We start from the raw sequence: 14,941 nt of genomic DNA, 5'->3' as shown, positions 1-14,941 counted from the left end.
AGAGCATCTACAACCAGACCCCATATTCGCCCCAAGCGTTCGAGCGGGTTGCCCAGTCACTGTCGGGAAGCAGAAATGCCACCCAACCAGGCTCCTCAGATTTTAGACTTACCAGTACTACCCATATCCAACCCATATCTGGGGCGGATATGGGACGTCCGGACGTGCCGGAGCACCGAGTCAATGCCACCTCTAGGGCCCGTGACAATTCGAACATGTCCGTCCCATCTCTTCTTGCCTAACAAACCCTATTCTCTTCTTTGTTTGTCCTTGTCCGCACAGCCACTACAGGAGTGAAGGAAATATGCCCTAGAGGCAATAATAAAGTTATTATTTATTTCCTTATAATCATGATAAATGTTTATTATTCATGCTAGAATTGTATTTACCGGAAACATAATACATGTGTGAATACATAGACAAACAGAGTGTCACTAGTATGCCTCTACTTGGCTAGCTCATTAATCAAAGATGGTTATGTTTCCTAACCATGAACAATGAGTTGTTATTTGATTAACGAGGTCACATCATTAGTAGAATGATCTGATTGACATGACCCATTCCATTAGCTTAGCACCCGATCGTTTAGTATGTTGCTATTGCTTTCTTCATGACTTATACATGTTGCTATGACTATGAGATTATGCAACTCCCGTTTACCGGAGGAACACTTTGGGTACTACCAAACGTCACAACGTAAATGGGTGATTATAAAGGAGTACTACAGGTGTCTCCAATGGTCGATGTTGGGTTGGCGTATTTCGAGATTAGGATTTGTCACTCTGATTGTCGGAGAGGTATCTCTGGGCCCTCTCGGTAATACACATCACATAAGCCTTGCAAGCATTACAACTAATATGTTAGTTGTGAGATGATGTATTACGAAACGAGTAAAGAGACTTGCCGGTAACGAGATTGAACTAGGTATTGGATACCGACGATCGAATCTCGGGCAAGTAACATACCGATGACAAAGGGAACAACGTATGTTGTTATGCGGTCTGACCGATAAAGATCTTCGTAGAATATGTAGGAGCCAATATGGGCATCCAGGTCCCGCTATTGGTTATTGACCGGAGACGTGTCTTGGTCATGTCTACATTGTTCTCGAACCCGTAGGGTCCGCACGCTTAAGGTTACGATGACAGTTATATTATGAGTTTATGCATTTTGATGTACCGAAGGTTGTTCGGAGTCCCGGATGTGATCACGGACATGACGAGGAGTCTCGAAATGGTCGAGACGTAAAGATTGATATATTGGAAGCCTATGTTTGGACATCGGAAGTGTTCCGGGTGAAATCGGGATTTTACCGGGTTATCGGGAGGTTACCGGAACCCCCCGGGAGCCATATGGGCCATCATGGGCCTTAGTGGAAAGGAGAAAGGGGCAGCCCAAGGGGGCTGCGCGCCTCCCCCCTTCCCCTAGTCCTAGTAGGACTAGGAGAGGTGGACGGCCACCCCTCTCCCTCTTTCCCCCTTGGGAATCCTAGTTGGAATAGGATTGGGGGGGGGGAGTCCTACTCCCGGTAGGAGTAGGACTCCTCCTGCGCCACCTCCTCCTGGCCGGCGCCTCCTCCCCCCTTGGCTCCTTTATATACGGAGGCAGGGGCACCTCTAAACACACAAGTTGACACAAGTTGATCCACGTGATCGATTCCTTAGCCGTGTGCGGTGCCCCCTGCCACCATATTCCTCGATAATACTGTAGCGGAGTTTAGGCGAAGCCCTGCTACTGTAATTCATCAAGATCGTCACCACGCCGTCGTGCTGACGAAACTCTTCCCCGACACTTTGCTGGATCGGAGTCCGGGGATCGTCATCGAGCTGAACGTGTGCTCGAACTCGGAGGTGCCGTAGTTTCGGTGCTTGATCGGTTGGATCGTGAAGACGTACGACTACTTCCTCTACGTCGTGTCATCGCTTCCGCAGTCGGTCTGCGTTGGGTACGTAGACAACACTCTCCTCTCGTTGCTATGCATCACATAATCCTGTGTGCGCGTAGGAAATTTTTTGAAATTACTACGAAACCCAACAGTGGCATCCGAGCCTAGGTTATTTATGTTGATGTTATATGCACGAGTAGAACACAAGTGAGTTGTGGACGATACAAGTCATACTGCCTACCAGCATGTCATACTTTGGTTCGGCGGTATTGTTGGACGAGACGACCCGGACCAACCTTACGCGTACGCTTACGCGAGACCGGTTCCCTCGACGTGCTTTGCACAGAGATGGCTTGCGGACGACTGCCTCTCCAACTTTAGTTGAACCAAGTATGGCTACGCCCGGTCCTTGCGAAGGTTAAAACGGAGTCTATTTGACAAACTATCGTTGTGGTTTTGATGCGTAGGTGAGATTGGTTCTTACTTAAGCCCGTAGCAGCCACGTAAAACATGCAACAACAAAGTAGAGGACGTCTAACTTGTTTTTGCAGGGCATGTTGTGATGTGATATGGTCAAGGCATGATGCTGAATTTTATTGTATGAGATGATCATGTTTTGTAACCGAGTTATCGGCAACTGGCAGGAGCCATATGGTTGTCGCTTTATTGTATGCAATGCAATCGCGATGTAATGCTTTACTTTATTACTACGGTAGTGATAGTCGTGGAAGCATAAGATTGGCGAGACGACAACGATGCTACGATGGAGATCAAGGTGTCGCGCCGGTGACGATGGTGATCATGACGGTGCTTCGGAGATGGAGATCACAAGCACAAGATGATGATGGCCATATCATATCACTTATATTGATTGCATGTGATGTTTATCTTTTTATGCATCTTATCTTGCTTTGATTGACGGTAGCATTATAAGATGATCTCTCACTAAATTATCAAGAAGTTTTCTCCCTGAGTATGCACCGTTGCAAAAGTTCTTCGTGCTGAGACACCACGTGATGATCGGGTGTGATAGGCTCTACGTTCAAATACAACGGGTGCAAAACAGTTGCGCACGCAGAATACTCAGGTTAAACTTGACGAGCCTAGCATATGCAGATATGGCCTCGGAACACGGAGACCGAAAGGTCGAGCGTGAATCATATAGTAGATATGATCAACATAATGATGTTCACCGATGAAACTACTCCATCTCACGTGATGATCGGACATGGTTTAGTTAATTTGGATCACGTGATCACTTAGAGGATTAGAGGGATGTCTATCTAAGTGGGAGTTCTTAAGTAATATGATTAAATTGAACTTAAATTTATCATGAACTTAGTCCTGGTAGTATTTTGCAAATCATGTTGTAGATCAATAGCTCGCGTTGTTGCTTCCCTGTGTTTATTTTGATATGTTCCTAGAGAAAATTGTGTTGAAAAATGTTAGTAGCAATGTTGCGGATTTGATCCGTGATCTGAGGTTAAATCCTCATTACTGCACAGAAGAATTATGTCCTTAATGCACCGCTAGGTGACAGACCTATTGCAGGAGCAGATGCAGAAGTTATGAACGTCTGGCTAGCTCAATATGATGACTACTTGATAGTTTAGTGCACCATGCTTAACGGCTTAGAATCGGGACTTCAAAGACGTTTTGAACGTCATGGACCATATGAGATGTTCCAGGAATTGAAGTTAATATTTCAAGAAAATACCCGAGTTGAGAGATACGAAGTCTCCAACAAGTTCTATAGCTAAAAGATGGAGGAGAATCGCTCAACTAGTGAGCATGTGCTCAGATTGTCTGGGTACTTCAATCGCTTGAATCAAGTGGGAGTTAATCTTCCAGATAAGATAGTGATTGACAGAATTCTCTAGTCACCATCACCAAGTTAGTAGAACTTCGTGATGAACTATAGTATGCAAGGGATGATGAAAATGATTCCCGAGCTCTTCGTGATGTTGAAATCAACGAAGGTAGAAATCAAGAAAGAGCATCAAGTGTTGATGGTTGACAAGATCACTAGTTTCAAGAAAAGGGCAAAGAGAAAGAAAGGGGAACTTCAAGTAGATTGACAAGCAAGTTGTCACTCCCACGAAGAAGCCCAAAGCTGAACCAAAGCCTGAAACTGAGTGCTTACACTGCAAAGGAAATGGTCACTGGAAGCAGAGCTACCCTAAATATTTGGTGGATAAGAAGGATGGCAAAGTGAAAAAGGGTATATTTGATATACAGGTGTTTGATGTGTGCTTTACTAGTGTTTATAGCAACCCCTCGGTATTTGGTACTGGTTCAGTTGCTAAGAGTAGTAACTCGAAACGGGAGTTGCAGAATAAACAGAAACTAGTTAAGGGTGAAGTGATGATATGTGTTGAAAGTAGTTTCAAGATTGATATGATCATCATCGCACACTCCCTATTCTTTCGGGATTAGTGTTGAACCTAAATAAATGTTATTTGGTGTTTGCGTTGAGCATGAATATGATTTGATCATGTTTATTGCAATACGGTTATTCATTTAAGTAAGAGAATAAACTGTTGTTCTATTTACATGAATAAAACCTTATATGGTTACACACCCAATGAAAATGGTTCATTGGATCTCGATCGTAGTGATACACATATTCATAATATTGATGCCAAAAGATGCAAAGTTAATAATGATAGTGCAACTTATTTGTGGCACTGCCGTTTGGGTCATATCGGTGTAAAGCGCATGAAGAAACTCCATAAAGATGGAATTTCGGAATCACTTGGTTATGAATCATTTGATGCTTGCGAACCGTGCCTTTTGGGCAAGATGACTAAAACTCCGTTCTTCAGAACAATGGAACGAGTTACTGACTTGTTGGAAATAATACATACCGATGTATGCGATCCAATGAGTGCTGTTGCTCGTGGCAAGCATCGTTGTTTTCTGACCTTCACAAGATGATTTGAGCAGATATGGGTATATCTACTTGATGAAACATAAGTCTGAAATAGTTGAAAGGTTCAAAGAATTTCAGAGTGAAGTGGAAAAATCATCGTAACAAGAAAATAAAGTTTCTACGATCTGATCGCGGAGACAAATATTTGAGTTACGAGTTTGGTCTTCAATTAAAACAATGTGGAATAGTTTCACAGCTCACGCCACCTGGAACACCACATCGTTATGGTGTGTCCGAACGTCGTAACCGCACTTTATTTGATATGGTGCGATCTATGATATCTCTTTACCACTATCGTTTTGGGGTTATGCATTAGAGACAGCTGCATTCACGTTTTAAAATAGGGCACCATCTAAATCCGTTGAGACGACACTGTATGAACTATGGTTTAGCAGTAAACCTAACCTGTTGTTTCTTAAAGTTTGGGGCTGCGATGCTTATGTGAAAAAGTTTCATCCTGATAAGCTCGAACCCAAATCGGAGAAGTGCGTCTTCATACCCAAAGGAAATTGTTGGGTACACCTTCTATCACAGATCCGAAGGCAAGACATTCGTTGCTAAAATGGATCCTTTCTAGAGAAGGAGTTTCTCTCGAAAGAAGTGAGTGGGAGGAAAGTAGAACTTGACGAGGTAACTGTACCTGCTCCCTTACTGGAAAGTAGTTCATCACAGAAAACTGTTTCAGTGACACCTACACCAGTTAGTGAGGAAGCCAATGATAATGATCATGAAACTTCAGATCAAGATACTACTAAACCTCGTAGATCAACCAGAGTAAGATCCGCACCAGAGTGGTACGGTAATCATGTTCTGGAAGTCATGTTACTAGACCATGATGAACCTACGAACTATGAGGAAGCAATGATGAGCCCAGATTCCACGAAATGGCTTGAGGCCATGAAATCTGAGATATGATCCATGTATGAGAACAAAGTGTAGACTTTGATTGACTTGCCCGATGATCGGTGAGTCATTAAGAATAAATGGATCTTCAAGAGGAAGACGGACGTTGATAGTAGTGTTACTATCTACAAAGCTAGACTTGTCGAAAAAGGTTTTTGACAAAGTTCAAGGTGTTGAATACGATGAGATTTTCTTACTCGTATCGATGCTTAAAAGTCTGTCCGAATCATGTTAGCAATTGCCGCATTTTATGATTATAAAATTTGGCAGATGGATGTCAAAACTGCATTCCTGAATGGATTTCTGGAAGAAGAGTTGTATATGATGCAACCGGAAGGTTTTGTCGATCCAAAGGGAGCTAACAAAGTGTGCAAGCTCCAGCGATCCATTTATGGACTGGTGCAAGAATCTCGGAGTTGGAATATACGCTTTGATAAGTTGATCAAAGCATATAGTTATTGTACAGACTTACAGTGAAGCCTGTATTTACAAGAAAGTGAGTGGGAGCACTACAACATTTCTGATAAGTATATGTGAATGACATATTGTTGATCGGAAATAATGTAGAATTATTCTGCAAAGCATGAAAGGATACTTGAATAAAAGATTTTCAAAGAAAGACCTTGGTGAAGCTGCTTACACATTGAGCATCAAGATCTATATAGATAGATGAAGATGCTTGATAAGATTTTTTCAATGAATACATACCTTGATAAATTTTTGAAATAGTTCAAAATGGAACAGTCAAAGAAGGAGTTCTTGCCTGTGTTGCAAGGTGTTAAGTTGAGTAAGACTCAAAGCCCGACCACGGCAGAAAATAGAAAGAGAATGAAAGTCATTCCCTATGCCTCAGTCATAGGTTCTATAAAGTATGCCATGCTGTATACCAGATCTATTGTATGCCATACCACTGAGTTTGGCAAGGGAGTACAATAGTGATCTAGGAGTAGATCACTGGAGAGCGGTCAAAATTGTCCTTAGTGGAATAAGGATATGTTTCTCGATTATGGAAAAAGGTTCGTCGTAAAAGGTTACGCCGATGCAAGTTTGACACTAATCTAGATGACTCTAAGTCTTGATCTAGATACATATTGAAAGTGGGAGCAATTAGCTAGAGTAGCTCCGTGCAGAGCATTGTAGACATAGAATTCGCAAAATACTTACGGATCTGTATATGACATACCCGTTGACTAAGATTCTCTCACAAGCAAAACATGATCACACCTTAGTACTCCTTGGGTGTTAATCACATAGCGATGTGAACTAGATTACTGAATCTAGTAAACACTTTGGGTGTTAGTCACATAGCGATGTGAACTATGGGTGTTAATCACATGGTGATGTGAACTATTGCTGTTAAATCACATGGCGATGTGAACTAGATTATTGACTCTAGTGCAAGTGGGAGACTGAAGGAAATATGCCCTAGAGGCAATAATAAAGTTATTATTTATTTCCTTATATCATGATAAATGTTTATTATTCATGCTAGAATTGTATTAACCGGAAACATAATACATGTGTGAATACATAGACAAACAGAGTGTCACTAGTATGCCTCTACTTGACTAGCTCGTTAATCAAAGATGGTTATGTTTCCTGACCATGAACAATGAGTTGTTATTTGATTAACGAGGTCACATCATTAGTTGAATGATCTGATTGACATGACCCATTCCATTAGCTTAGCACCTGACCGTTTATTATGTTGCTATTGCTTTCTTCATGACTTATACATGTTCCTATGACTATGAGATTATGCAACTCCCGTTTGCCGAAGGAACACTTTGGGTGCTACCAAACGTCACAACGTAATTGGGTGATTATAAAGGAGTACTACAGGTGTCTCCAATGGTCGATGTTGGGTTGGCGTATTTCGAGATTAGGATTTGTCACTCCGATTGTCGGAGAGGTATCTCTGGGCCCTCTCGGTAATACACATCACATAAGCCTTGCAAGCATTACAACTAATATGTTAGTTGTGAGATGATGTATTACGGAACGAGTAAAGAGACTTGCCGGTAACGAGATTGAACTAGGTATTGGATACCGACGATCGAATCTCGGGCAAGTAACATACCGATGACAAAGGGAACAACGTATGTTGTTATGCGGTCTGACCGATAAAGATCTTCGTAGAATATGTAGGAGCCAATATGGGCATCCAGGTCCCGCTATTGGTTATTGACCGGAGACGTGTCTCGGTCATGTCTACATTGTTCTCGAACCCGTAAGGTCCGCACGCTTAAGGTTACGATGACAGTTATATTATGAGTTTATGCATTTTGATGTACCGAAGGTTGTTCGGAGTCCCGGATGTGATCACGGACATGACGAGGAGTCTCGAAATGGTCGAGACATAAAGATTGATATATTGGAAGTCTATGTTTGGACATCGGAAGTGTTCCGGGTGAAATCGGGATTTTACCGGGTTACCGGGAGGTTACCGGAACCCCCCGGGAGCCATATGGGCCATCATGGGCCTTAGTGGAAAGGAGAAAGGGGCAGCCCAAGGGGGCTGCGCGCCTCCCCCCTTCCCCTAGTCCTAGTAGGACTAGGAGAGGTGGCCGGCCACCCCTCTCCCTCTTTCCCCCTTGGGAATCCTAGTTGGAATAGGATTGGGGGGGGGGAGTCCTACTCCCGGTAGGAGTAGGACTCCTCCTGCGCCACCTCCTCCTGGCCGGCGCCTCCTCCCCCCTTGGCTCCTTTATATACGGAGGCAGGGGCACCTCTAAACACACAAGTTGACACAAGTTGATCCACGTGATCGATTCCTTAGCCGTGTGCGGTGCCCCCTGCCACCATATTCCTCGATAATACTGTAGCGGAGTTTAGGCGAAGCCCTGCTACTGTAATTCATCAAGATCGTCACCACGCCGTCGTGCTGACGAAACTCTTTCCCGACACTTTGCTGGATCGGAGTCCGGGGATCGTCATCGAGCTGAACGTGTGCTCGAACTCGGAGGTGCCGTAGTTTCGGTGCTTGATCGGTTGGATCGTGAAGACGTACGACTACTTCCTCTACGTCGTGTCATCGCTTCCGCAGTCGGTCTGCGTTGGGTACGTAGACAACACTCTCCTCTCGTTGCTATGCATCACATAATCCTGTGTGCGCGTAGGAAAATTTTTGAAATTACTACGAAACCCAACAAGGAGTTCCTCTACCATCATTGCTCCTCTGACATTGCCTACCTAGGGCTTCGCCACCGGACTCCCCAACCCACACTGCCATCGACCAAGCCGCAACCGGTCAAGGTCGCTGCCACCAGACACCGCCCGGAACGTACAACTCCTCCATATATACACCTCACGCTTTTATGTGTTTGATGAAATTTCTGAGCCGGTTTTATTCTTTCGGTTATTACTTCTAGTTCACCAATGGATTCGTCATGGAATGATGGTTGTGGAAACTTAGACCTTGACGAATTCATATGCAGCAATTCATCATCTCAATAGATCTGGACGATGAGGATGCTGAAATGATGATGATGATGATGATCATCCAAGAGGTGTTGGAGAAGGCAAAGGAGCACATCCTCCACTTGAAGGGTTCCATCAAGAGCTGGAGAGTTATTCCCCGTGATAGGATTGCCAGTGCACGGATTTTCTACACGGACTACTTCACAACGGACCCAACATTCCCTGAAAGTTTCTTTTGTCGTCGCTACTGAATGAGCAAAAATTTGTTCTTGTGGGTGGTGGAAGTCGTGAAGAAGGCTGATGACAACTTCAAGGTGAGGAACGATTATTGGCAAAACTTTACTTCTCTGCTCCGCAGAATGCACGGCTGCTCTCAGGATGCTTATTTATGGTAAATCAGCGGATGCAATTGATGCTGAAAACGGGATGGGAGAGAAAACAGTCCCGGACACCACGGTGCAATTTGCACACACTGTTGTGAAGTTGTTCGGACCAGAGTACCTAAGTGAGCCAACTGTGGAAGACACATAAAAGCTGTTGGCAATTGAAGCATCAAGAGGATTCGCAGGTATGTCAGGTTCAGTTGATTGCATGCACCAGCAATGGAAGAACTGCCCAAAAGATTTGTATGGGCAATACCAAGGCCACGTCAAATAAGCCACCATCATACTTGAAGTACTGACATCGAAGGACTTGTGGATTTGGCATACTTTCTTTGGCACGTCAAGTTCGTGCAATGACATCAATGTGTTACAACGATCTCCTTTGCTCAAGAGACTTTGTGATGGGCACTCTTCACATATGCCATCTTCATGTGTATCTAGGGTGAGATAGGAAAAATAAGAGCATTACACTGCATGCATGGAGTTGAGGACAAAAAAGTTCAAGATTTGTTCCTATTTGAAAAATTAGAATATTTTATCTCTTGAATGACCAATCTGCTTAAAGATATGTTTTCACCACTAGATTCATCGGGACAGGACCTTTGAAATTAGATATTTCTGATATAATTTTTGCGGGTTGAAAATTCACAAGGTAGAATATGTGATTTAGTAGGCTAATCATCTGTAATTCTAGCTTCAAAATTATATGTCATTTGAAATATTTTTGCGAATTTTTTCGAGCTCATAAATTATCACCTAGTATTGTGTGAATCACACGCAATCGGCTTCGAAAACTCATAAATACTCCCATCCATCCCAAAATATAAGACACCATTGATTTTCGCTGTTAAAGACTTACAATTTTAACTATGATCTGTATTTTTAATATATGCACAAATTTAGTATAAATACATAACAAGTGGAATAATTTTGCAAGACGAATGCAACAATGCCATTTATAATTCTCAATACATATCATTTAGTGCACATTAGTGGTCAAAGTCGTGCATCAAACACCGTGCTAAAACCACGCATTATATATTTTCTAACAACTGGAGTAGTTACTAGTTTAAAATATCATTTAGAATGTTTTTACGACAAATTTTCGAGCTTATAAGTTATCAATGCCTAAAGTGTGAGTTACCGTACTACTCACACATTGTCATTGGATAAGAAAACTTATCTTTGTCAGGTGTATGGGCGACTTGTTTGGTGCTCCGAAGTTACCAAGTTGCAACATGGATAACTGAAGCAAAAATACGGGCGGTAGTTGCAACATGGGTAATTGCAGCAAACATGGTAGTTTGTATTTGAGATAGCAAGCCATGGAATGTATTCACAGTTAGAAGACAAATATTCCACCTACCTTTATTCAGACACCTTGACAATCAAGAAAGGTAGATCTACGTCCCCCTTCTTAATCGAGATCCAGCGACTCACCAGACCCCAGGAATCCCTATAAAAAAACATTAGGCCTCCTTTGGTTTAGAGGAATCTTGTAGGAATTTCATAGGATAGGACTTCTGTAGGAAAAATCCCTTTAGAGCCTATTCCTATGAAAGAATTCTTCCTATTCTTCACATTTTATAGAAAAATGAACATTAGCCTTTAACATACGGTTGGGCGAGCCAGATCGAGAAGGCATTTAGTCCCACAGTAAATAGGGTTGGGCGAACCAGGTCAAAGACATTTAGGGGCTGTTTGGATTGTGACTATCTTTCCCATATATTGCCACATGGTTTTGCCACACTTGCCTTAGTTGAGTTGCTCAAATTGTTAGCCATACTTTGGCTTGCCTAAGAGAATTTTGCCACACTTTTTGTGTCTATGACATGTGGGGCTCACTGCTCATAAAAAAAATCCTTGCCTTAGGTGTGGCTAGAACCAAACACCTAATTAACTTGGTCAAACTAACCCGGTTAGGTGTGGAAAAGTGTGATAAGGTGTGGCTAGAAACCAAACAGCCCCTCAGTACCACAGTAAACGGCTTCAAGTGTTGGCCATAGTCAGCCTGGAACACGGTGGAGAACGAAGATGAGATTCCTTTTGTGTGGCACACACACCACACTGAGCACCATGCTTCCACCTGCACAGCTCACGTTGCTACAGTGTTGATTATTCTTTGTGTCCTCCTCCATTGATTGTAGTGTACTGTAGTTTCCATTAACTGATACAGATCGATCTGCTAGTTCACTGTAGTTTCCATTAAGTCCGGATCGACCTACTAGTGCACTGAGATGTTTAATACGTACTACAGAAGACATGGATCGGTCGTAGTATTAGATGTTTTATCTGCGAGAGAGAAAAAAGAGATTGGAGATGGGGGCTCTCCTCTTCCGGCAGCCGCAGGAGCCGGCATGGTTCGCCTCGCTCGCCATCCTTGGCGCTCTGCACGTCGCCGCCGTCGCCTTCCGCATCCTCTCCCACCTGGTCTTGCTGCTGCGCCGCCCCACTGACCTCTGCCACCGCTACGGCGCCTGGGCCGTGGTAACCGGCCCCACGTCCGGCATGGGCCGCTCCGTCGCCCTCGCCCTCGCCCAACGCGGCCTCAACCTCGTCCTCGTCGGCCGCGACCCTGCCAAGCTCCAGGACATCTCCGACACCATCTCTTGCACCTACGCCGTGCAAACCAAGACCGTCGTGGTCGACCTCGCCCTCATCGCCACGCCTCAAGGTAATTAAGGCTAAGGAATTTATTTTCCGTTTGGCTAAAGTTTTGCTGGCTGACGAGTCCAATGAAGTTCCGAAACTTGGGAAATTATTTTAAACAAATTGAACAGATTTCATTTGAATTTGAAAAAATTGAAGTTCAAGCTAATGGATATGAGAAAGTATACTATTAAAGCAACCCAAAACTAATGGACACTACAAGTATTTCCCAGAGCCTGCTCTGTCCCAGTTGTTAGCCCACTCTAGCCATCTTAATAAAAGTGAAATTGAAGAAAAAGTATTGACCCCTAGTAGCTAGGAAATAGAAGGCTAACCACCCTGGCAGGCAACATCCTCGATTATATAAACTAGCCACAGTGGGGTGTAATTTAGAGTAGTACCTTACATATGTTACTAATTTATATTACTACCTCTATATAATGGAGAGTGACATATGTATGGTGTCATGCAACACTTTATTTATTAGGTTGTAGACTCATGTTGTCTTGATATTTGTGATGTTACTCATACTACTAGTAACTAGCTATGTTACCACATGACTTTCTTTCTTCATTAATTACTTGTCACATCATCTATTTTTTGCTTAGATGTGTGTGATGTTACCATCTATGTTACTTCTATTATGGGTAATCTAAGGATTTATAGGTTTTGTACTCGGCACGTTCAAATGTACCAAAATATTTTATGTTAAATTTTAGTGTTCCGCTGACTGTCGAAATGCATGAAATTTCGAGAAGATTAAGGTGATGGATGTACAAGACACGAGCTGCATGCTAGTTATATTTACTGATCGTATATATTTGGCAGGTGACGAGGCGTTGCGGCTGCTCCGGCATGCGGTGGCAGGGCTCGACGTCGGGGTGCTAGTAAACAATGCCGGCCTAGCGAAGCCCTGCGCGGTGTATCTGCACGAGGCGGACGTGGAGGCCTGGGTGAGGATGATCCGGGTGAACTTGTGGGCTCTGACTGAGGTGACGGCGGCGGTGCTGCCGGGGATGGTGGAGCGGGGCAGGGGTGCCATTGTCAACATCGGCTCCGGGACAACCCTGGCCATCCCGTCGTTCCCGCTACTTTCCATCTACGCCGCGTCCAAACGGTATATACTCCCTTCGTTTTTAAATATTTGTTTTTCTAGAGATTTCAACAAGTGGCTACATACGGAGCAAAATGAGTAAATCCACACTCTAAAATATGTCTGTATACATCCGTATGTAATAGTCCATTTGAAATCTTTAAAAATACAAATATTTAGAAACGGAGGAAGTATATACTACCACCTAGTACAACTCTTCTGTCTTTTTCAGTTGATATATCTGTGATATACCACAACATTTTCTGAGTTCAATAAATGTACATTTCAGGTACGTTGCTCAGTTGTCCAGGAGCCTTCACGTTGAGTATAGGGGCAAAGGAATCGATGTACAATGTCAGGTTCGTACGTGGGGCCTACTATAATATTAGAATGAAAATGCATACTGGCAATTCATGTTTGTTTCTATGTATTCCTTACAACCATCCGCCCAAATCTATCATTACTATTGAATGTTTCAAAAGTGTAATACGTGTCCATTCCTATATAAGAGTCTTGTTGAATCGTAGTAATACAAGCGAGTTGCATATGAGCAAGTTAATCCAAAAATACAAGCACTTTATGTAGATAAAATAGCAATTCGATTTAAAATCTACAAACATTTATCAGCTAGTAGAATCTATAAAAGCTTGCTAAGTATGTCGTGATGGATCGATTTAGACGCAACACAATCATCGTTGAGTGGATCAAAATTAATATCATGGCATTTGTCGTGCAACTACAGGTGCCGTTGTTTGTGGAGACCAACATGACGTTGGGGGTGGCGGCATCCCGCAAGCGACGAAGCCTCTTGTCCCGGCTAATCATGCCGACATCGGACGAGTATGCCAGAGCAGCGGTGTGTTGGATCGGGCATGGCCCGCTCTGCATGCCTAACCTGGGCCACCGGCTCGAGTGGTGCATGTGCCATGCTGTGCCCGACTGGATGCTTGATGAGTTGTGCCTTCGGCTGAACCTATGGCATAGAGTTCGTTTCCAGCGCCTCAGGACGATGAGAGCATCAAGGCCAAACGTCATCAACAATGGATGTATGCCTTGCAAACAAGTCTAAGAAGTTTGTCCTGCATCATTTGCTGGTGTGTATGTACACATATCTTCCTTGTATTCGTTGGAAATGTATGTCTTAGAGGCAATCATTATTTATTAATATTGTCCACGATCATTATCACTGATATATATCAACTAGTATGTGACTTGTTTGTGAAACTATATATTGTATGTCGATTGTTTTCAAGGTCACTATACTTTGAATAGTACACGTCGATATACAACAAAAATTCCTCCTTATGGAGTTTGATATTTTGGATGTCCTGTCTGAAACTGACCCTCTGTCAGCCTCTGACTATGAGAGGATGAATATTATTAAGGCTGAACTGGGTGAAGTCTGGATGAAAGAGGAAACTGCCTTATGGCAAAGATCCAGAGATAGAAAAATCATAGAGGGGGAGACCGCAATAATGCTTATTTCCACGCCCTTGCTAACTATATACATCGTAAGAATCATTTGACCAAGCTAAATGGACCCGATGGCGCTGTTACTTACACTTCTGATATGTTGGAAGTAGCTACTTCTTCTTTTTGCAAAAAAAAAACATGTTTTCTTTTGAACCAAAACTTGATATTCACTTAGAGACTGATTTTTTGTCTGAAAATGAGTT

At 43.1% G+C, this 14,941-nt stretch overlaps 1 protein-coding gene across 1 annotated transcript; it reads left to right on the top strand.

The window, feature by feature from the left end:
* Positions 1-11,805: 11,805 nt before the first annotated feature.
* On the top strand, positions 11,806-14,512 carry LOC119282105 (very-long-chain 3-oxoacyl-CoA reductase 1-like). Its single transcript, XM_037562440.1, has 4 exons — positions 11,806-12,197; positions 13,001-13,289; positions 13,555-13,624; positions 14,008-14,512. The coding sequence occupies exons 1-4, from the start codon at positions 11,807-11,809 to the stop codon at positions 14,332-14,334; spliced, it is 1,077 nt and encodes a 358-aa protein (XP_037418337.1). The 5' UTR covers position 11,806; the 3' UTR covers positions 14,335-14,512.
* Positions 14,513-14,941: the final 429 nt, after the last annotated feature.

This window comes from Triticum dicoccoides, chromosome 3B, assembly GCF_002162155.2.
Source record: "Triticum dicoccoides isolate Atlit2015 ecotype Zavitan chromosome 3B, WEW_v2.0, whole genome shotgun sequence".
Taxonomy (NCBI): Eukaryota; Viridiplantae; Streptophyta; class Magnoliopsida; order Poales; family Poaceae; genus Triticum; species Triticum dicoccoides.
The sequence above is the reverse complement of the archived record's forward strand: the minus strand, read 5'-3'. Positions and strand labels throughout refer to the sequence as shown.